The sequence below is a fragment of the Neomonachus schauinslandi genome, chromosome X, assembly GCF_002201575.2.
Source record: "Neomonachus schauinslandi chromosome X, ASM220157v2, whole genome shotgun sequence".
NCBI classification, from domain to species: domain Eukaryota; kingdom Metazoa; phylum Chordata; class Mammalia; order Carnivora; family Phocidae; genus Neomonachus; species Neomonachus schauinslandi.
Genome location: NC_058419.1, coordinates 20,418,644 through 20,440,390, shown reverse-complemented (window position 1 = coordinate 20,440,390; position 21,747 = coordinate 20,418,644). Strand labels below are relative to the sequence as shown.

Below are 21,747 nucleotides of genomic sequence, written 5' to 3'. Positions count from 1 at the left end.
AGGGGAAACGCGGCTGGAGGCCTACTGCGCAGGCGTAATACCCAGCGCCGCATTGCGATTGGCTCGTACGGCGAGAGATTTGCGCATGCGCCTGGCTGCCCACACTGTTGCAAAGACCGCGGTAGCGGGTGTTCGCAGGTTTCCTCGGGTTGGTGGCAATGCTTTCCGCTGAGCGAGTTTCCAAAGGAGGGAGTCGTGGGGCCTCTTTGCCTGGCGGCTGTGGCCGGTGCTGCCGCTGTGTCGATGGCGGGAACAGATAACAGTACCTCACAAAGCGTGAGCACCGTAGCACCGCATTTTGTTCTCCTGTCCTAGGCTACCACTCGGTACTAAGCCTTCCTGATTCTCTGGCTGTATTCCACTTCCAGTCTTTCCATAAGGTCCGAGCCAGAGCACCTGGCTTACCAGATTCGGAGTGGACTTCCGTCTTTTACAAATTGCTGGCACTTTCCCACCCAGCCCCTTTTTCTAGAAGTAATCATTCCGTACTCTCTTTCCCCATGTGGTTTTTATATTGTGCAATTCTATTCCTAGGTGCTGTACCAGGTGCTGCGGATAATCTCCTACTATTATGGCTTCTGTGCTTGAGAGCAAGGATGCTGGCAAAAAGAGTTTGTGCTTTGCAGAGAAATGCTAAGCAGGACTTTCGAGTTGCGGGAGGAGTAGGGTGAGGGGCTGAGTGTAAATAGGTGTTTTGACTCTCCCAAATGTAACCTAAGTTAGAAATAATTTTTTTGACTGTTTGCAAAACATAAACATAGGTCTTTTTCAAAGTTTGGGGTTACATATTCATTTAACAAGTGTATAATGAGTACTTGCCACTTTGACTATATTATGAAAGGGGCTCTGGAGCATGTGGAAAGTATAGGAAGTGGTCACTAGTTGGGGAGATGACACATACTATCATTTAAATAATATGGAATGTCTCCTTCAGTGCCAGAGCAAGAGAAAAGTGAATAGGATGGAGTAGCTAAGGAAAGACTTCATGCAAGTGTTACTTGAGCTTTGTCTGGAGGGATGTATAGTAAAATTCAAATAGACAGTGGAGGAGGAGGAATGACATTTCAGATGGTGAATACACTGGGACCAAAGGTAATATTTTTAGTGGTTGAGCACCCCTTGACTTTGGATCCAGTCTCACCCAGGTTGAATCCTGGCTCTACCACTTGGGCAGGTCACTTAACTGTGCCTCACTTTCCTCATCTACCAATCTCCTAGGGTTGTTGTTATGAAGATTAAATGAGCTAATATTTGTCAAGTATCTTAGAGGAAGCACCATGCTGTTTAAAAGGCTTAGAGGTGTAAAACAAAGAAACAAACCCCAGCACATTTCTGGGGGACAATGACAGAGAATATATACTAGGAATTAGATAAGGACAGGTTAATATTCTGGGGCCAGAGCTGACTTGGCAAAAGAATTTGGCCCTAATCTTGTAGGTGATGAAGTTTTTTTTTCTAGTGGAATAGGGATAGAGAATGAAATCACAAGACCTCGTTTTAGGAAGTTTAACTCAGGAAGCAGTCTTAATTGGGTGAAAAAGGTCCAGGGTTCCCTTAATGTTCAGAAGTGCAGGCAATGGATGACTTTTTACCTAGGGCTGCTTTGAGGGATAAATATTGAAAATATCAATTTCACAATAGGGTAAAATTATTTATATTTACTTAATATATTAAAGGCCTTACAGACATTGATATTTCTTACTATTTCTAAAAGCCAATAACAATAATAAACATGGAATCCAAAATTAATCATATCTGTTGGGGAAAGAGGCTTTGGAAAACATAGTCAAAATCATGATGATCAGGTGCCTATGAAAATGGCTGGGTATATTTGAAAGACAATCATTTAGTGATGCACAATTAACACAAAGAACAGGTGCTGTATAGCACATTTTTTTTTGCAATAGATGCAATGAGGTACTTTAAAAAAAATCTCTAATTAAAAATTATATTTCATCATGTTTTTTGCAAAAGCAATAAACACACAACAAACTAACTCCAAAAATATAAGTGAAAATTTCCCCAAAATCTCACCCCACAGAGGTAACAAGCACTTTTTATTAGGGCATGGTGCCCATTTTGAGATACCATATTTCCAGAAATGAGTGTTTCTACCTTAAAGCTATAATATAAACTCTGAGAGTGACAAGTTTTTGCTAGAAGCACACATCTAAATAATCTCATGTGGATGTAATGTTTTTTGTATCTCTCAGAAAGTTAGCATTGATTCTGACTGTGAGTTGGCTTCTTTTCACTCTACGTACTGGGTATGCCTAATTAATAGTTACCCCCACTTTTGTAACTACTCTTCTGTAGATAATGATCACCAGGAGCATCACAAATACAGAGGAGAATGATGCAGCAAACTATACTTAGACATCAGCCAATCAAAAAGCCAAAATACTGTACAGTGAAGATTGCTATTCACACTGTACCATAATAATTGGTATTCATAATGATGACCTTGGATTAGCCACTTAAGATTAAATCCTCGAGATGGTTTTAATAGTGAATAGTATAATCTAGGGTTTTAGAAATGGGTGACTCACATATTTTGGAAAAGAGTTAGCTGTAAGTATATCTGCTAACTCAGCTAAACAGCTTATTAACAGAAGACCCCAAGTTTTCCCAGCCATTTTGAGTAACTGGGACTTGGCTGAGCGGTCACATTCCAACTTGCTTACAGATCTATCACCAATTCACTGAATTGTTCTTCTCATAGTGGGAATGGACTTGGTCACGTTTGTCTCTTCTGCCGCTCAGCCTCGCACACAAATAAGATGGCAGCTCATGTGCACCGCTGGAATCCCTGACTTCGATGGCATTAGCAAGTAACTCATATGTGGGTGCTACTGACATATGTCAATATTGCCTTGCCTTAGCCTGTGAAATGTGTGAGAGGAGGGATAAAGTCTTAAAAGCAAACAAAATGGGTGCATTTTATTGTATGTGAATTGTACCTCAGTAAAGGTGATTTCAAACAAGCAAATTCTGAACCTGAATCATCCTCAAGAGAAGGAATACAGGTCTCCACCAAGATGCGTGATGCTTAGTAAGCTTTGGGAAGCTGCCCCCTAATACCGTAAGAAAGTTCTGTTCATTTATCATCTTCCAAGCATAATCTAGGCTTCTGGCAAATTAGACTCAACCACTTTGTTCTACATTCAGTTGCAGAGGGGTGAACCCTCCTAGGGGTTTCCAATTCCTTTCGAAACTCCACCATTCTGAAAGGACTTATGATTATATGGACATTATATCATATGGGAGACACTGTGAGGCTTATGCCGTGTCCCAAGATCCCTCCACCTGGGTCAGTAATGGTTAGCCCCGAAAACAAGGTTCCCTTTGGCTGGCGCTGCCACCACTAGCTTCCCCCCTTCTCCTACCCCCCGTTTGGCCCTCTCCGGCGGCGGGCCTTCCCCATTGGCCAGCCAAACACAACCGACTGCGACAGCCAATGGAGGCCGCTCTCCTGAACATTCAGAGGATGGGTGCTCGTGGTGTGATGAGGGGAGGTTGGCGCCTGGCACGCGGCCCCCTACATCTGGCAAGTCGGTGACAGAGACAGTAACTCCCCCTACACACGCACACCCCGTGCCCCCGGCTCCCTCCTGTCAGCTGCGCTGGCCCCCACAACCCAAGGCATGTCTTGGCAGCGCCCTCCCCGGCTCCCTGGGGCGCGCGAGTGCACCTGCTTACTCAATAAGACAGAGCATCCCTTTATCCCAAGGCTTGGGAGGGGGCCGAGGAGGCGCGGGAGGTGAAAGAGGTATCTCTGCCCCTCCCCACCCCCCTCCGAGTCGTGTCGCTCCGGGGCCGAAGTGGTCCAGAGATGCCTTACGGTGCAGCTCTCTTTGTCCTCTCCAGCTGTACTCCCTGCCCACTGACCCCGCGCGCTCCGAGAACGTGGGGGCGGGGACCCCGCAACCTATAAAATAAATGGGGGCAAGGAGAAAGGAAGACCTTCCCGGGGCGGCGTGTGCCGCTCTCCTCACCCCCTCCCTTCCCTCTTTAGGCTTCCTCCCTCCGGTGTGTCCCTGGGGTCCAGGCAGGGGAGGGTCTAGGCAACGGCGCGGCGGCGGCAGCCGCTTGGGGAGTGCTGTAGGACCGCCTGCCCGAGCGTCCGGTCCGAGGGCGCAGGCAGAAGGAGGAGGCTCGTGGCCGGCTCACTCTCCTCCATCTCTCTCCGGCTCGCCGGCTTTTGTGTCGGTGCCTCGGAGCGGCAAGGAGGGTGCGCTGGCGGAGGAGGGGGGCCTGGGGAGAGAGGCACCCCCTTCACGCGCGCGCGCACACGTTGCCGGCGCACGCACACACGCGCGGACATACACTCATAGACACGCACACACTCACACGCACAAAGCTCGCTCGCCTCGAGCGCACTAACGTGGCCGTTTTCTTTGTGTGGAGCCCTCGAGGGGGGTTGGGGCGCGGGTCCGGTCCGGGGGAGATGGCGCAGCCCATCCTGGGCCATGGGAGCCTGCAGCCCGCCTCGGCCGCTGGCCTGGCGTCCTTGGAGCTCGACTCGTCGCTGGACCAGTACGTGCAGATTCGCATCTTCAAAATCATCGTGATTGGGGACTCCAACGTGGGCAAGACCTGCCTGACCTTCCGCTTCTGCGGGGGGACCTTCCCGGACAAGACTGAGGCCACCATTGGCGTGGACTTCAGGGAGAAGACCGTGGAAATCGAGGGCGAGAAGATCAAGGTGATCCAGACGGTCAGGTCCGGGAAGGGAGGGATCTGGGAGGGGGGCCTCGCCCGAGGCATCGCTCTAGTGGTTGGTTGTAAACGTCCAGCGCGTGGCCGTGTGGCCGCTTGCCGAGCCCAAGACCCTCGGCACCTCCTCATTCCCTTTCGCTTCTCTCAGTGGCCTGGTTCCCACCTCACCCGTTTTGTTTTGCTTTTTAGGGCTGGCGGGAGTGGTTACAGTCCTGCCCTTTGCCCCTGCCTGACATCTGCCACAGGAAAAGCCTGTCTGATCCCATCCTTGACCCTGAGCCAGGAGCATGGCACCTGTGGGCAGAGGGAGGAATGAGGCATCTCTTGGTCCTGGTCCGTGGGATAGATCCCAAAGCACTTTACACATCCTGGGGTCTCTTCTGCCTCTTGGGTATGAATGGGCTGCAAGAACCCACTTGGGCTTAGACCTGAGGCATTAGAGAGGGGGAAAAGATGGAAATCCATAGTGAATGAAAAGAGCTTTATTTTAAATTATGGCTTATGGTTAAGCTTAGGGCTGAGGTGGAATAGGGGTGAAGTGGGGGTGGTTCTGGCACAAAGCCATGAGCCCTTTTAAAGCAATTGAGACAGGGTCACACACCAGCCCTGCATAAGAGACAAACTTGTTCTCTTGGAGCAGTCTCTCTCCAATGGTCTCTTCTTTATTTGTCTGCGATACCTAATGAATGAACTGCTTCATTACTCATTCTGTTGGTATTGTCTTCAGTAGGCCTTTGTAAAAATGCAGAGCAACTTATCTGGAGGCCAAGGAAAAGTGTCTTGCTCCTCCCCCCTCATCAGTTTATTTATCAAATAGGCTAAGTACAGATAATCTTGTCTGACCATTTATGCTCACTTTAGTTCAGATAAGGTAGAAACCCGGGGCGCCTGGGTGGCTCAGTCGTTGAGCGTCTGCCTTCGGCTCAGGTCGTGATCCCAGGATCCTGGGATCGAGCCCCGCATTGGGCTCCTTGCTCAGTGGGGAGCCTGCTTCTCCCTCTCCCACTCCCCCCTACTTGTGTTCCCTCTCCCACTCCCCCTGCTTGTGTTCCCTCTCTCGCTGTGGCTCTCTCTGTCAAATAAAGAAATAAAATCTTCAAAAAAAAAAAAAAAGGTAGAAACCCGATAGGACAGAAATAGTTCAATGTGCAGAAATATTTCTATGTGCAGAAGGAGGACATGACAAGGGCAGCTTCATGTGTCAGGGGAGCACAGGGGATAGGATAAGGGGCAGGAATGCACCTCAAAAGGCACTGGGCACTAAAGGCCAACTCCCCTAGGCCCACAGCTGGGCTTTTCTCGAGGCTATGGTCTGACCCTGTCGGGTGAAGGTCAGCCTCCCCCTTGCTGGTCAAAGAGCCCAAAGGACCCCAAGGCCCCTCTTCTGGGTGAAGTGGAGAGAAGGGCTGAGTAGTGGAGAAGGATGAAACACTCTGAACTGTGCACAACTCCGGATTCCTTGATTATTAAAATGAAGGTGTTTTATTTTATTTTTATTATTATTATTTCTTGGATGAATGTGTTAAAATGGCTTCAGAGACTGGGCCAATGCACTAGACGTCAGGAAGATGGGCAGCTCAGTCCTGGTAAGGGAGAGCTCTGGAGAACAAGTGAGTCCCAGGGTCAGGAAGATAGGGCACTGTTTTGAAATAGTGACCTTTTTGTCCCTTGCATTTTGAGGGGAATTGCTACATTTCCTTTTTAAGTTAAAAGTAGCTATCCGTCTCTATCCTTTTCTAGGGCTCTTATGTTGAGGTTTACTTGGTTTGGACTTTCTCTGGTGTGTCAAACTTCTTTCATGCAAGGTTGTAAGATTCTGGAATTTCTAAAACATGCCTTTTTTTAATGCAAAGTGGGAATATACTTAACGGATGTGCTCTTCAACCCTCAAAGGCCTTAACGCTTAATGCTATTGCTTGCTTAAAATCAAGTGTCCCATTGAGCCAAAGAGTTCTCTGGATTTAAAAGAGGGGAAATAAGTCCACCTGAAATTCATATGGAGGAAAAAGAAGCGTTTGGGAGTTTGGGGAAGGAGGGAGGAGAGAGGACAGGAGGAGAGGAGAGGAGGAAGCCAGAAAGTGGGAAATGGGAGGGAAAAACAAGTGGAAGAGGGCCACTGCCCAATGGCCTTGGGGAAATTTTTAGAAGACTCCTTCCCTTCTAACACCCCAGTACTTAGCGAAACTGGATTTTACAGTCTTTGCCAAAGATTCCAGACTTTTTCCCAGAGGGCAGAGCCTGTGACAGTGTGACTCACCAGAAACAGAGCTCAGCACAACACCATGTGCCGATAAGTGCTTAATACAGGCTTTTTTTGGAAGATGATATTTTCGAGAGGGCAGAGCCTTGTGACACTGCTCTCCGAGGGGCCTTCTGAGTGCAGATTCTGAAGGAGCTCAGGGTGCGGGGCAGGGGCGGCGAGAGGGTGACCCTGCCTCTTGTGATGCTGCTGCAGCTCGGGGGGCCCAAGGCAGCAGGTGAGAGCGGCGTGTCTGTGGGAAGGTGGCCGCGCGGCAGCTAGCTCCGGATCTAGAGGGGAGGCGATTTTGCCCAACACTCCCGCCGGCTGGGGGTTTTTCAGGGAACAAATGCCGAATCCCTGCGAGGAGGTGACTGCTGAAGGCTTCTCCCTTCGGGGGAGGGAGAGAAGTCCAGGGTGACAGGCTGAAGTGGCCCTAGACCACAGCCAGCGATAGGAGGAGTGCCAGCCCCCACAGGGCCAGGGTGGAGAGGTCTGGGCAAGCTCTTCCCCGGCCCGGAACAGGGTGTGGCCTCTGCTGGGCTGCCTCACCGGGGCCCCTGCAGGGGGATGGGGGACTGTGTTATTGGATTGGGGGCTACTCTCTTAATTACCAGGGCCATCTCTAGGGCTTCGAAGCCCCATTTGGTGTCTCCAATCATGTATCCCCGCCCCCTCCCGATCACAACATTTATAATCCAGTGTTTCCTGGTTAACATGAACATCCAGGAAAGCTTCCAATGAGTAGACAACAACAACAACAACAATAATAATAACTGCTATTTATTGATTAAACCAAGAGCCCGGGCTAGGTGCTTTGCATGCACTATCTAATTTGATCTTCACAGCTGCCCTATGCAAATCGGACTGTTATTATCATTCCTATTTTATAGATACGGAGACCAAAGGTAGGTTAAATAACTTGCCTAAAGGCACTTGGATCTGAGCTCCCGTCTTTGACCCTTGAGCCCAAGCACTCCTCTGTCTCAGTACCCTGCCTTCCCTGGGACAGGGTCCGGATTTCCACGTGGATTCAGAGCCCATGCTCTTTACCGCGGCTCTCTGCTCTGGGGGGGCAATCTCTGGCCCCTGGGCAGTGTGCTCAGGGGCGGGTAGCAGGCGGGGCAGCCAGCCTTGTGGGCTCTTCTAGGCCAGGGACCCAGGGTTATAGCCCTGGAACTCAGGAGCCTTCAAGATGTCTCCTTCAACTGCACCCCAGACACTGAGTTGAGTGCCTGGGTTTTACTTTTTGCACCTTGACTGTCTCCCTTTGGATGTGGAGAATCGGAGAATGTTCAGAGATGGAAGAGACCTTAAAGAATCTCTAACCCAGTGTCCTCATTTAACAGAGAGGAAACTGAGGCTTGGAGAGGGAAGGTGACTTGCCCAAGATCACACAGGGACAGGCCTACCGCTCAGGTCTCCCCATTCCCTGGCCAGTGCTCTTCCCTGGCAATTTGGGCTAGTCCCATGGTGTGCCCAACCCATGCAGTTACCTGTGACAGGGACACGAGGGGCATCATATAGGAAAGATGACAGGTCTTCCTGACATCCGCCTTTAAGGACAGGATGTGTCCATCTCCTACAGGTTTAGCTCAATCATACTGAGCTTGTCACAGCCCAAAAGCACTGAAAAATGCCAGATAGGAGTCGAGGGGGGGGGTGGCGGATGGAGGAGGTAAGAGAGGGGAGGCTCAGAACTAATTTTTGAGCCATTCTTTGTAAATTCTCATGGAATTTACCCCTGCTCCTGTCTAGTTTGGTTCTCCCCCCCGACAGCTGGGCGCCCCCTCTGCCCCAGCCCTCCAGACCAGGGGCGAACTGCAGGTCAGCCATGGCCGTGGGCAGGTGCTGCCCAGGACTGTGGACTCTCTTCCTCTGCTGAGCACTTGGACCAACACCTTCCTGTGTTACATTACTGAGTGGATGGAGGCTGAGCTAAGTGTTCCCTCAGAAGCTGCCTGCAGTCAGAATGACATCATGTCTTCCTTAGGGCTTCTGAGCTTCCATCTTCTGCCAGTTCGCTTAATGGCTAATTATCTCTTAGTGTGTGTTTCTCTGTCGGCCTTGCTGCCTCTCTTTCTGCACGTGAGTTTCTCTTTGTCTCTGTCCTCCTTTGCCATTCTCTGTGTCAGTGTCTTGTGTGAATGGGTGTGTATCTTAGACGCAGATGGGACAGTCCAGCTAGTTGAAAAAAGATTTGTTTTAGACTTTTCCCATCATCCATTCGGGCATCCTCCGAAGGTTACAGATGTATTTGTCTCCCTTTTTCCATTTCTACCCTCCCCCACCGGCCTCCAACAAAAGGACATTCATCTATAGAAAGTTGCCAGATATGTTCCCCAGGGAAAAGAAATACCCATGTCAGCTAAGAGCACGTGCAGGGGTGGGGGACTTGCTGAAACTTGCTCAGGCAGCGGTAGCCCCAGGAAAATGGTTTAAAAAACTAGATTTGTCTTTGGCAGCTCCCCACACTCTGCCCCTCGACCCTCCTCCAATAGGACAGGACCCCCTGTCCCTTTGGGCCTGCCCCCAGCCACCCAGCATGTTGCTGGCTTTACTCTCTTCTCCCCCTCCCCAGTGACTGCCTTAGCTTTGGCTCTCGCCCATCATCCAGAAGCCAAGCTTTCTGGGCTTTCCAGGAGGAGAACCAGTGGAGCCACGGACCAGTGCTACCAGGACGGCCAATGGGCCTTCTGAGACAATGGCAACAACTAGCTCTTGCAGAACACTTATATTTTGCAAAAGCTCTTTCTTGTGTGTTATTTAATTTGCCTAGTCATTTACTCCGCTACTAAGTAGAGGAGCTGGAACCCAGGTCTCTCAATTCCAAGGCTACTGCTGCTGCATTTCCCACAGCACCTGCTCAATTAGTTGTCAGGCCAGACTTGATGGTGGAGGTTTCGGGCCAGGGAGGAAGGGAGAGTGCGCATTAGGCGCTGTGTCATGTACTTATAAGGAACGCTAATGCTTACAGCATCCCCACAAGACTGCTGAGGTTATCCTCAGTTTGCAGGGGAGGACACTGAAGATAGAGTAAGTAACTTGCCTAAGGACACCTGACTAGTAATAGCACGTGATTGTGCTGAGGTTTGTATCCAAGTTGGTTTGCTTCCTCTCTGCCCCCACTAGCCCTTGGAGAGAATAGAGGATCTGGGGAGCATGTAGGTGGCTAAGGGGCAGTCAGCACCCCTGGCTACTGTGTGGATGCAGGGCCCACAGGAAAGGAAGAATGGATGAGAGGAGTACCAGCTGGAAAGCGGAAGGAGATGCTTTCACTGTCTGGCAGGGATCGTGGGTTTGGGAGGATGCTAAGAACAGGGACACCAAACCCCCAAACAAAATGAGGTCATTTGTGTGCAGTGAACCAACTGCTGTGCTCTCCCTTTGTGATGGCTCTGAGGCCAAACCATCCATTCTGATTTTCTGCTGTGAGCAGCCTGTTTCCTGGCTCACTGCTGGCCACAGAGAGGGGTGCAAAGAACTTTAAGGTGGGGTTTATAAGGAGCTAGAACGGGAGCAGTGTTACAGTTTAAATTCTGAGCCTCCAGACAAAAGCTTCAGGGCTCCCCATGGCATTGGAAAGGCAAAGGAGGTCTACAGCAGAAAGGGTCTTTCCCCCACAGCTCCGGCAGTTTGGATGGTGTATACAATTCTGAAGCCAAAGAAAAGCCAAACAGCCAACCTACTCAGCCCCAAACACCTCACACACTCCCACCCGTGTTCCTGCTAGTGGCAGGTATTTTTAGAGTTCTGAGCTCATGGTGTTAAAGCATCTGCCACATGCCTGAGGGCTGGTAGGGATTCAGCCTTGCTCAGAGGCAGGAGTTAGGACTACTGGAGGGTGGGGGTGGGGAGCCAAGTGGTAATGATATTCTTGTGCTATACCCGCTCTCTTCCCACTGACCTCCATCCCTTTCCTCGCCCGCTCTCTCTTCCTCCCTGCTCAGAGCACTGGCGAGGTGGAAGAAATGAAATCTTTTCTGTCTCTGCTTTCTGACGCAAATCAGTGTTCAAGGACTTATGTTTTTCTGCGTAACCAAAGTCGAATGTTCTCTCTGAAATCGCCTTGGCAGATATGTAGGATGCCAGACTGCTTGTAGTTTTGGTGGCTCAGGCCAGTACTGCTTTTTGATGATGATGATGGATGATGATGATGATGATGGTGGTGGCAACCATGGTGACAAGTGATCTGATGCAGAAAAAGAACTGCTTACAAGTTTGGCTGGAGAAATGCCAAGAGCACTGATTAAATAACTAGAGAACAAATAATATATTCTAAGTGGTGTGGTACAGGGGCACCTGGGTGGCGCAGTCGGTTAAGGGTCTGCCTTTGGCTCAGGTCGTGATCTTGGGGTCCTGGGATTGAGCCCTGTGTCGGGCTCCCTGCTCAGCCAGAAGCCTGCTTCTCCCTTTCCCCCTGCCCCTCCCCCTGCTCATTCTCTCTCTCCTCCCCTCAAAATCTTTAAAAAAATAAATGGTGTGGTACAGACTCAAAGTGCAATAGAAAGTTTTAAGAAAAGAGAATTTAAGAGAAGTTGGAGAAAAATGGAGTTTTAGGAAGAAGGCAGATGTGAGATGAGCCTTGAAGGATGGGTGAGACTCAGATAGGGCAATGAGGGGGCACCCAATTCTGCTGGGGAAGGATGGACTAGCACGAGGGAACAAACCGGGTGTAGCCGAGCAGTCTGAAACCAGGCTGGGTGGAGTGGAGACTTCTAGAATCAAAAAGACTCTGCTGTAGTCCAGCAGTGAGGAGAGGAGGGTCTGGCCTAGGGACATGAAAATCAAAATAGAAGAAGGGGTGAATCTGACAATTGTGCCAAAGGAATGTGGCAGTCATGTCCCTAGAGGAGATGAAGGGGAGCCTGGACAATGAAAATTGATGTTCAGAATGATGAGGACTCTGGGGCCCTGTAAGATCTTCACTCAGCAAAGAGATTCAATTATATTTACCAGATACTCACTGACTGCTAACTCCAAATAAAGGCTATACTTGGTTTTAAAGAGCTATAGTAGTCAATTAGTGACCATAATCCAATTTTCTTTGATAACTGAGAATTGTATAGGACCTTGGGACCATCATTCTGATTATGAATTTCTCTTGTCCAAGACTTTGGATGTATAAAGGGAAGTAGATGGGGCTGAATGTGTGTCGACTCCAGGGTATCCCTTGGGAGTTGCATCTTTGTATATGTTACTTATACCAGCATTTTTCCTTCATAATTTGGCCTTTATCCTAAAAGCTGAGATGCAGAAGAAAAATCCAGTGAGCTAAATTGCCTTTTACATACCAAAAAAGTGAACTTAAAATAAGCTAAAAGATGAGACTTTTAACACTAACTTCATTTTCTTTAAAAAGTCATGCAAAGAGGGACGCCTGGGTGGCTCAGTCGTTAAGCGTCTGCCTTCGGCTCAGGTCATGGTCTCAGGGTCCTGGGATCGAGTCCCGCATCGGGCTCCCTGCTCCTTGGGAGCCTGCTTCTCCCTCTGGCTCTCTCTCTCTTTCTGTCTCTCATGAATAAATAAATAAAATCTTTAAAAAAAAAAAAGTCATGCAAAGAATGCAAGACAAAGTGATATATGTTTATAGTAGAAAATTTGGAAAATACAAAAAAGAAAGAAAATAAATACCATCTATAGCCCACGGCCCATAAATAACCATTAATCTCCTGGTACGTACGCTTCCAGTCTTTCCTAGGCATATATCTATGTTTAATATTTTTCTGAAAAATTGGGACCATAGTATATGAAAGATTTTGTATCCTGCTTTTTTACTTCCTGATACTTTTTTTTTTTTAAGATTATTTATTTATTTATTTCACAGAGAAAAACACAGCAAGAGAGGGAACACAAGCAGGGGGAGCGGAAGAGGGAGAAGCAGGCTTCCCACTGAGCAGGGAGCCTGATGCGGGGCTCGATCCCAGGACCCTGGGATCATGACCTGAGCTGAAGGCAGACGCTTAACTGACTGAGCCACCCAAGCGCCCCAGGATATTTGCATTTTTTGAAAGATTTTATTTATTTATTTGACAGAGAGAGACACAGCGAGAGAGGGAACACAAGCAGGGGGAGCGGGAGAGGGAGAAGCAGGCTTCCCACTGTGCAGGGAGCCCGATGTGGGGCTCGATTCCAGGACCCTGGGATCATGACCTGAGCCAAAGGCAGACGCCCAACGACTGAGCCACCCAGGCGCCCCTCTTCCTGATACTTTATGAGAATTTCCTCTTTGAAAACATTATTTTTAATGTCTGCATAATAGTCCATTGTATAGATATGTACATTCATTTTAGCTGTTCTCTTACTGATATTTTAGGTTATTTCCTGTTTTTAAAAAAGTATAAATAATACTGCAATTAAGACCTTTGTACAGAATTTTGACCACATCTCTATTTTATATAGCTTTCTGGAAGTGAGATTACAGACTTGAAGAATTTTGAATATTTTTAAGGTTCTTAATAATATTGCCAAATCGCCCTCCAGAAAAGTTCACCAATTTACATTAATTTTTCAACTAAAAGCCTTAAGATTTTTTTAAAAATATTTATTTATTTGACAGAGAGAAAGAGAGTACAAGCAGGGGGAGCGGCAGAGAGAGGGAGAAGCAGGGTCCCACTGAGCAGGGAGCCTAACGTGGGGCTCAGTCCCAGGACCCTGGGATCATGACCTGAGCCAAAGGCAGATGCTTAACCAACTGAGCCACCCAGGTGCCCCCAAGATTTTTTGACTCAAGATTTTCAACTAAAAATTTTAAGAAATATTTTACATCCCTGAGAGAAACCTCTCTCTATACTTTAAGTCCACTCTGCCAGTCTGTGTCAGGGCTTCTCACCACATTTTTGTTTTTTGAAGATTTTAATTTTATTTTTCTCAAGATTTTATTTATTTATTTGACAGCAAGAGAGACACAGTGAGAGCGGGAACACAAGCAGGGGGAGTGGGAGAGGGAGAAGCAGGCTCCCCGCTGACCAGGGAGCCCGATGCGGGGCTCGATCCCAGGACCCTGGGATCACGACCAGCACCGAAGGCAGATGCTCAACGACTGAGCCACCCAGGCGCCCCTGTTTTTTGAAGATTTTAAAATTTATTTATTTATTTGTCAGAGAGAGAGAGAATGAATGAGCGCACAAGCAGGGAGAGCGGCAGGCAGAGGGGAAGCAGGCTCCTCGCTGAGCAGGGAGCCCAGTGCGGGACTGGATCCCAGGATCCTGGGATCGTGACCTGAGCCGAAGGCAGACGCTTACCTGACTGAGCCACCCACCTAGGCATCCCTCTCACCACGTTTTTTATAAGATCACAGAATCAAGTTTTCTCCTATGCATTCTTGTTTCCTTTTCTGACTCCAGATACGGGTTTTGTATCTTCCAGGTTCAGGTGTGGGACACAGCAGGTCAGGAACGCTTCCGCAAAAGCATGGTCGAGCATTACTACCGCAATGTGCATGCAGTGGTCTTCGTCTATGACGTCACCAAGATGACATCCTTCACCAACCTCAAGATGTGGATCCAAGAATGCAATGGGCATGCCGTGCCCCCACTAGTCCCCAAAGTGCTTGTGGGCAACAAGTGTGACTTGAGGGAACAGATCCAGGTGCCCTCCAACTTAGCCCTGAAATTTGCCGATGCCCACAACATGCTCTTGTTTGAGACTTCAGCCAAGGACCCCAAAGAGAGCCAGAACGTGGAGTCAATTTTCATGTGCCTGGCTTGCCGATTAAAGGCTCAGAAATCCCTGCTCTATCGTGATGCTGAGAGGCAGCAGGGGAAGGTGCAGAAACTGGAGTTCCCACAGGAAGCTAACAGTAAAACTTCCTGTCCCTGTTGAAACCAAATGGTGTAAATACAAGATCCATTATTACTGGAGTTTTTTCTTTCCCTTTTTTTTCCGTGCCTGCATAACGCTGACACTTGCTTGTTTCCATAAAAATTGATATTAAAAATAAAATTTGTATAGATTATCACATGCCTTCATGTCTTGCTTTCCTCCAAGAAGACATTTCTGATTGTGCTGAGTAGAAGAGCAGCCTGCCCTCCTAGAGTGGTACACTTTGCCAAGGCACACTCCCTACCAGCCTTCTATGCCACCTGAATCATTTGAGTCACTTCTTCAGGACTAATTCTTTCCGTTAACTCAGTGTCATCAGTGGGCAGAAACACCCAAAGGGGGTGGGATACAGGCCAGACATGTTTTTCTAGGGTGCCAATGGAGGTGGAGGATAGAGAAGTCTTGAAAGGAGGTGTTGACTCACAAATATTTCCTAGGTTCCCTGGATGTCGAGAGTAGGTGGCTCTCTCCTTATTTCCCAAAGCTTAAAAATAAAAAGTATAGGTTTCCCAAGGGGCTCAGTTGGCTTCCAAAGTAGTTAAATCCTGCTTCCCATGTTTCACCATGCAGTCTCTGACACCCAGAGTGGTGTTTCTTGAAGAGGGTAAGACTCAAGCCAACAATCTGTTATGCCCCCAGATCCTTGCTGGGTCCTATGGAGGAAACATAGCAAGAAGAGGATTTGTCCCCTATGTTCAAAGACCCTCTGATCTTGTGGGAACAATGTACACACTGAAACCACTTGTGAACGAAAATTAGACAATGACATCACCAAGTTCGAGTCTGTGCCATGGGAATTGAGAGCGTTATGTACTCAACATTAGGGAGGAGTCACTGAAAAATAACTGACCTTATTTTGTATGTTGAATAGTGTTACATCTGGATTGGTAAAGAGGAGGGGGGTGGGCCAAAGTAGGGAGGCAGGATTGACCTTGGGGGTTGAGTGAAAAGACAAGAGCTGAGCAGCCCTAGTGGGGAGCTGAGGATAGGGAGGCCTGCACAAGAGGCAGGACAGTTTGTTGCTCTTTGAGTCACTGGGAGTTTTTGGTGGCTCTCCAGCAGGAGTCCTGTAGGTATTTCTTAAATGTCTGGTCCTATGGATGTGAAAGCCCCCTGTCCAATTGTTAAAGCAACTAAGAATGGTTATGAAGGCAGAGCTACAATAGCCCCAGATGGATTTCTTTGTTTTGAGGGTGCTCCTTAAGGCTGCTCTCTTGTCAGAAGCCCACAGAAAGAGGGTCCCAGGCAGATGGCCCCTGAGCACTTTCCTCTGCCAGGTGAATTCAGGTCTGTCCCCTGTCCTCCTCCCCGTCACCCCAGCGAAAGGTAATACAAACCAGATGTGCTTCCCACCCAAACAAGTAGCCTGTCCGGTCCTGCCTAGTTGTCCCTACAACCTTCTTCCTCTAGAACTGGCTAACTCCCCACCCCATCCCCATCCCACCCCCCACCTGGCCTCAAGCTGAGTCCCAGCCCCCAGTCTGGTTTTCATCACTTGGCTTCTGCCTGAATCTGTCTTTGGAACCTGCCTAATACCCTGGTAAGGGCTGTGTTTTCTTACTAGTTGTCCCCACCCAATGCCCTGCCCTTGAATCTCACCCAAGGGGCTGGGAGCCTGTTGTCTGTTGGCGAACTGTCTGCCGAAACCCCTGTTGCTATGCTTCTCCCCAGCAGAATAACCTTGGGCCTTGTCTCAGACTTGAGATGCTGACTCCTTACCTGGGACACGACCTGCTATTATGGTCTTTTGGCTCTTGACCTGGCTGCAGGGCTGGATCATCTCTCAGTGGCCGCAGGTATGCTCGACCATTCTAGTGGGTACATTTCAGTCTGCGTCCTGGCCTGTCTTGGTCAGGGACCTTCTCTGCTGTAACAGGGTCAAGATAACAACCTTCTAAGTCCTCTAATCAGGATTGCCTCTTCTAGACCTGAATTGCCTCTGACACCTTTTAGGCATTCAACAAACATTTACTGAGCATCTACTATGAGCCACTGTGCTAAGCCCTCGGGATATGGAGGTGAACAATATAAAATTCTGCTCTCATAAAGGAGATAGGCACTAAACAAGAAATGAGATCCATATGAGAGAATTTGAGAGCAGTAAGGACTCTGAGGGCCATAAAACGGTAAATGGATAGAAAGTGAGGGAGGGGGCAGGAGGGCAATATATTAGATAAAGCGAACACAAAAGATACCTTTGAAGAGATAACATTTGAGCTGAGACCCGAATGAAGAAAAGCAACCAGGGGTAAGATCAGAAAGAGAACCCCGAGCAGAGGAAAGAGCAAATGCCAAGGCCCTGAGGCAGAAGTGAGGTTGGTGCGTTTGAGGAACAACAAAGAGGCTAGTGTGAGCAAGGGGGGAAATATGGAAGGTAAGGTTGAGAAGTAGGTAAGGCCAGGTCTACTGGCTAGGGTTTTATTTAAGTGCAGTGGGAAGCCAGTGGAAAGTTTTAGCATCATCTAGACTCAGTAACCTTTGGAAAGATTCAGGAGGCTTGCTGACCAGCAAGAAAGAGGGAAAAGCCTCTACTTTTCTTAGCTCCTCTGAAAGGAATAGACACCCTTCCTGGGTAACTCCTGAGTGTGGGCCTCAGGGCTGTCATTTCCATGCTGGCTGGCCCCCATCTTAAAAACCAGACTCTGGGGGCACCTGGGTGGCTCAGTTGGTTAAGCGTCTGCCTTCGGCTCAGGTCATGATCCCAGGGTCCTGGGATCGAGCCCTGCATCGGGCTCCCTGCTTGGCGGGGAGCCTGCTTCTCCCTCTCCCGCTCCCCCTGCTTGTGTTCCCTCTCTCGCTGTGTCTCTCTCGCTGTCAAATAAATAAATAAAATCTTTAAAAAACAAAACAAAAACCAGACTCTGACCTTCCCCAAGACTATCATCTTTTGGTCCTGCCAAGGCTCTGGTAATTTTGCAGTGACTAGCAGGCACTCACCAATCCTACCTGCCTCTGTCCTCTGAGCCTCACCTTCGTGATCCTGTCCTTACCTGCAGTAATGACACTGCTCTCCCTCAGGTACCTGGGAACAGAGAATCCTGAGAACCTCCGGGCTTCACCCAGTCTCCCAGCCCTAGAACTTTCTGCTGGCATCAGCAGGGTGGCACAATGGCACTCAGGCCTCCATCAGATTGAGCAAAAAGATTTGGGAATGGGCTGTTCCTAGAATGCAACCAGAGGGAGGGGACTCAGGAGGCCAGAGAACCATGACACCCTGGTTGTTGTGAGGGTGGTGAGGAGCAGGGAGAATCAAGTGAAGTGAGGTGCTTCTAGGCCTCTCATTCAGCCTCACTATGTCTCTGGAATGATCCATGATGGCCAGGATGTCTCCTCTACAGCTCCTCTTTACTTTTTGGAGCTATGCCCTTGAATCTTCACCTGTGTGACAGAGACAGAACCCAGAGAAATAACTACCAACATTTGAATGCCTATTATATGCCAGGCCCTGTAGTAAAACACTAAATTCCTTCCCTAGCTCATTTAATGCTCCCTAAACCCTATGAGGTGGGGATAATGATTTCCATTTTACATATATGAATATAGATGTGCTGACAGATTTAGTGACTTGTCCGATATAGTAAGTGGCTAAGCGAGATCTGTCTTACTTCAGTCTAGGCTCTTTCAGTGATATTATACTGTCTTTCTAGCTAGTTCCAAGCTCCAGAACCCTTGCAGGGATTACAGGTTCAATAGAGCTGGTCCCCCTGACCCATGGGGGTTTGGCAAGCAGGTCATTCAATATCCAGGAGGCCAGAATGGGAACATTCCTTCTTGAGTGGGATGCCCTGATCAGGTCTCTGCAAGAAGCCCAAGTGGCTGACAGAATTGTCAGCTCTGAGCCAAAGGAGTCCCAAGATATCCCTGCCTTTGGACAACAGCTGGGAACCACACAGACAGCTGGATTCTGCTGCTCAGCCTTTGGGGCTGTAGGATATTGTCACTGGTCCCCCCCGTCGCCCCACGAACTATCCCTCTCCCAGTATCTTGCATTTGCTCAGGCCTCCAGATTCAGCCTGATGACTTGCTTTGGCCAAGTTCACTGAGGCTGAGGACTGTCTCAGCAGGATCCTTCAAAGAGCCCAAGACCAGATGCTGCTCTGAGCACCACCACCTAGAGCAGTGCCCAGGAGGGATACCCAGCCCAGAGTAGCTGGAGAAGCCCACCAAGTGAAACTGACTGCAGCCCACCCTGAGTGTGGGGTGGGGATGGAGAGTGTGGAGATGTGCTGAGAGCTCCCTGGATAGCAAGGCTCAGCTTCTCTAGCAACTTCGAGTAGCAGACGCAGAAAGAGGTCAATGATTATCCTCTTGTAACACCTGAGGGGACAGAGTCACTGCCTTAACTTACAGGCTCTCCTCCACTCACCATCCCTCATCCCCCCCACTGGGAGAGGCCTTGCTCCCTTTGGAAGGACTGGTCTAAAGCTCCACTGCTTTCAAATCTTGTTCTGACTCCAAGACCCCTTGAATATCCACGACCCTAACAACTGGAGCTGGGGCAGCAGGACCGAGATAGGGGTCCCAGAAATACCCTTAGATTAGCGGCTCCAAAATGCTGGCTCATAGCCAACTGCATGAACTCACTTGGCAACCTGTTAAAGTACAGATTCCTGGGATACTAGCCCCAGACAGTGGGGGCAGAGCTCAGGAATCTGTATTTTTAAAATGTCCATAGTTGGTTCTCATGTGCCTCCCAGGTCTCTTCTCTCTGGCACATGTTCTCTCTCTCTGGGTAGCTGGGTGTCCCCAGGCTTCCTGATGAACTCTCAAATCAGAAACTACCTTTCCCAAGCCAGAGCTTCAAAACTAGTGATCTGGGCAACCATGGAACTCAGCTGCGTGAAGACCACTCCACGCAAGACACAGCTTGATAATTCAATAGAGATTGCACGTCTGCCGTGTGCCCTCTGCTGGTTAAAATTCATGACGGTTGGAAAGTGTTCACCAGTAGGAGTTTTTCTGACTGGTACTGACCATTTCCTTGGTTGGAAGGCTGTACAGAAGAAGCTACTCCTGGTCCCAGTTTGGGCACTTAGACACCTGAAACTAGAAGGGTTACTAATTTAAAAAAAAATAGCTTTATTGAGGTATAATCGATACATAAAAAAACTGAACTTATTTAGTTTATACAATGTGATGAGTTTGGACATAGGCATATACCTATAAAATCATTACCACAATCAAGGTAATAAACATATCCATCACCTCCAAGTTCCTTTGTGCCCTTTTTTCGTGTGTGTGGTAAGAACACCTACAATTTGTTAAGAGGGGAGATCTCACGGTAAGGGTTACTCTACGAAGTAAGCTACCTCTACCGAACCACTAGGGCTCACCTCTGCTCAGGGAAATCTGCAGACCCTGGTAGGAACTACTAGCATGGCAGCAAGGAGGGAGAAGAGACATTGTGAAGCACCTCACCTGCCCAGGGAGCTAGATTTTGACGCTGGGTGGGTAAGGAAGCCTGAGAGTCTTAGGAGATACTATTGAGGGCACAAGAATATTCCTCTACACCAGTTGAGAAAGACTGAGAAACGGACCTCAAGACCTGAGCTGACTCTATAGTTGGTACTTAATCCCTTCCCTAGTGACAAAGTAAGTACCGTGACCCTTTGCATGTAATCTTAAAGTACGGGAGGAAGCATCAGGTAAAATCATGGATAAGAAATCTGGCCTACCTGATCCTTACCCAGCAATCCCAGGTGGAAATCCCAATGCTTCGGATAAAGAGGATGTACCCCAGGTATTGTGGTTTTGCCTATCCTTCCAGGGATATCATTAGATGGGAAGAATATCAGACCTAGCCCAGTTTCCAACCTCTATTCCTCCAACTGAAAGAACATTAATGGCAGCGAACTTTTTTTTTAATTCTTTTTTTTTTAAAGATTTTATTTATTTATTTGAGAGAGAGAGAGAGAATGAGAGACAGAGAGCATGAGAGGGAGGAGGGTCAGAGGGAGAAGCAGACTCCCTGCCGAGCAGGGAGCCCGATGCGGGACTCGATCCCGGGACTCCAGGATCATGACCTGAGCCGAAGGCAGTCGCCTAACCAACTGAGCCACCCAGGTGCCCGGCAGCGAACTTTTTAAAAAGACTTTATTTATTTGAGAGAGAGTGTGTGAGAGAGAGAGAGATCACGAGCAGAGGGGAGGGGCAGAGGGAGAAGCAGACTCCCCACTGAGCAGGGAGCCCAATGTGGGACTCGATCCCACAACCCTGGGATCATGACCCGACCCAAAGGCAGACGTTTAATGGACTGAGCCACCCAGGTGCCCAACATTGTTTACTATGCACCAAGTATTCGGTTATGTGCTTACCATGGACTATCATGTGTAATCCTCACAATAACCTGTGAGGCATGGAATGATCAAAGTAGCTTGCCTAGGGTCAAAATGCTGCCCAGTGTTGGAGCAGGGTATGACCAAGATCTGTCTAACTGCAGAGCTAGTCACAATGCTAACTTCTCTTACTCTTCTCTATTTCTCTTAAGCCCAAGACGAGGATGTGTTCCTGGGCCTGGGACTAAGGGCTCCACCGCTGCTGCATTTAGGACTAAGTAGTAGATGAGTTGGGAGTTGATGCTAGATGCCAGGTCTTGAACTGATTTAATCACTATTAGCTCAGCTATAGGCCCAGAACCTGAGGACAGGGACTGAGTGGGCAACCGAGGATCAAACTGTCCTCCTAGGATGGGAGGGCAGGATAGGGAGATGGAAAGTCTAGGAATGGGCTGGCTCTAACGATTGGAACTGTTTTCATTCAAAAGAGGTATTTTAGAAGACCTTCTTGCACCATGTGAGATGGGAAGAAATGACCTCTAAGATCCTTTCCAGCTTTCCATTACTATGAACAAACGGTGTGATCATGCATTAGTTTTTTTTCAATGTCCATATGTATTTTAAGCCACCTATGAAGATAATGCAGTTTTAGGCCTCTGAATGAGGATTGTTCATTTGTCTACAGATCAG

At 48.5% G+C, this 21,747-nt stretch overlaps 1 protein-coding gene across 1 annotated transcript; it reads left to right on the top strand.

The window, feature by feature from the left end:
• The first annotated feature begins 4,339 nt into the window (after positions 1 to 4,339).
• RAB33A (RAB33A, member RAS oncogene family) lies at positions 4,340 to 14,855 on the top strand. The gene is made up of 2 exons (XM_021685719.1): positions 4,340 to 4,705; positions 14,327 to 14,855. The coding sequence occupies exons 1-2, from the start codon at positions 4,448 to 4,450 to the stop codon at positions 14,780 to 14,782; spliced, it is 714 nt and encodes a 237-aa protein (XP_021541394.1). The 5' UTR covers positions 4,340 to 4,447; the 3' UTR covers positions 14,783 to 14,855.
• Positions 14,856 to 21,747: the final 6,892 nt, after the last annotated feature.

Bases quoted from the DNA above. Each gene is read 5' to 3' on its own strand.
- RAB33A (XM_021685719.1), top strand. From the start codon at position 4,448: ATGGCGCAGCCCATCCTGGGCCATGGGAGCCTGCAGCCCGCCTCGGCC. The intron at 4,706-14,326 runs GTGATCCAGACG...TGTATCTTCCAG, and splicing joins TCGAGGGCGAGAAGATCAAG to GTTCAGGTGTGGGACACAGC.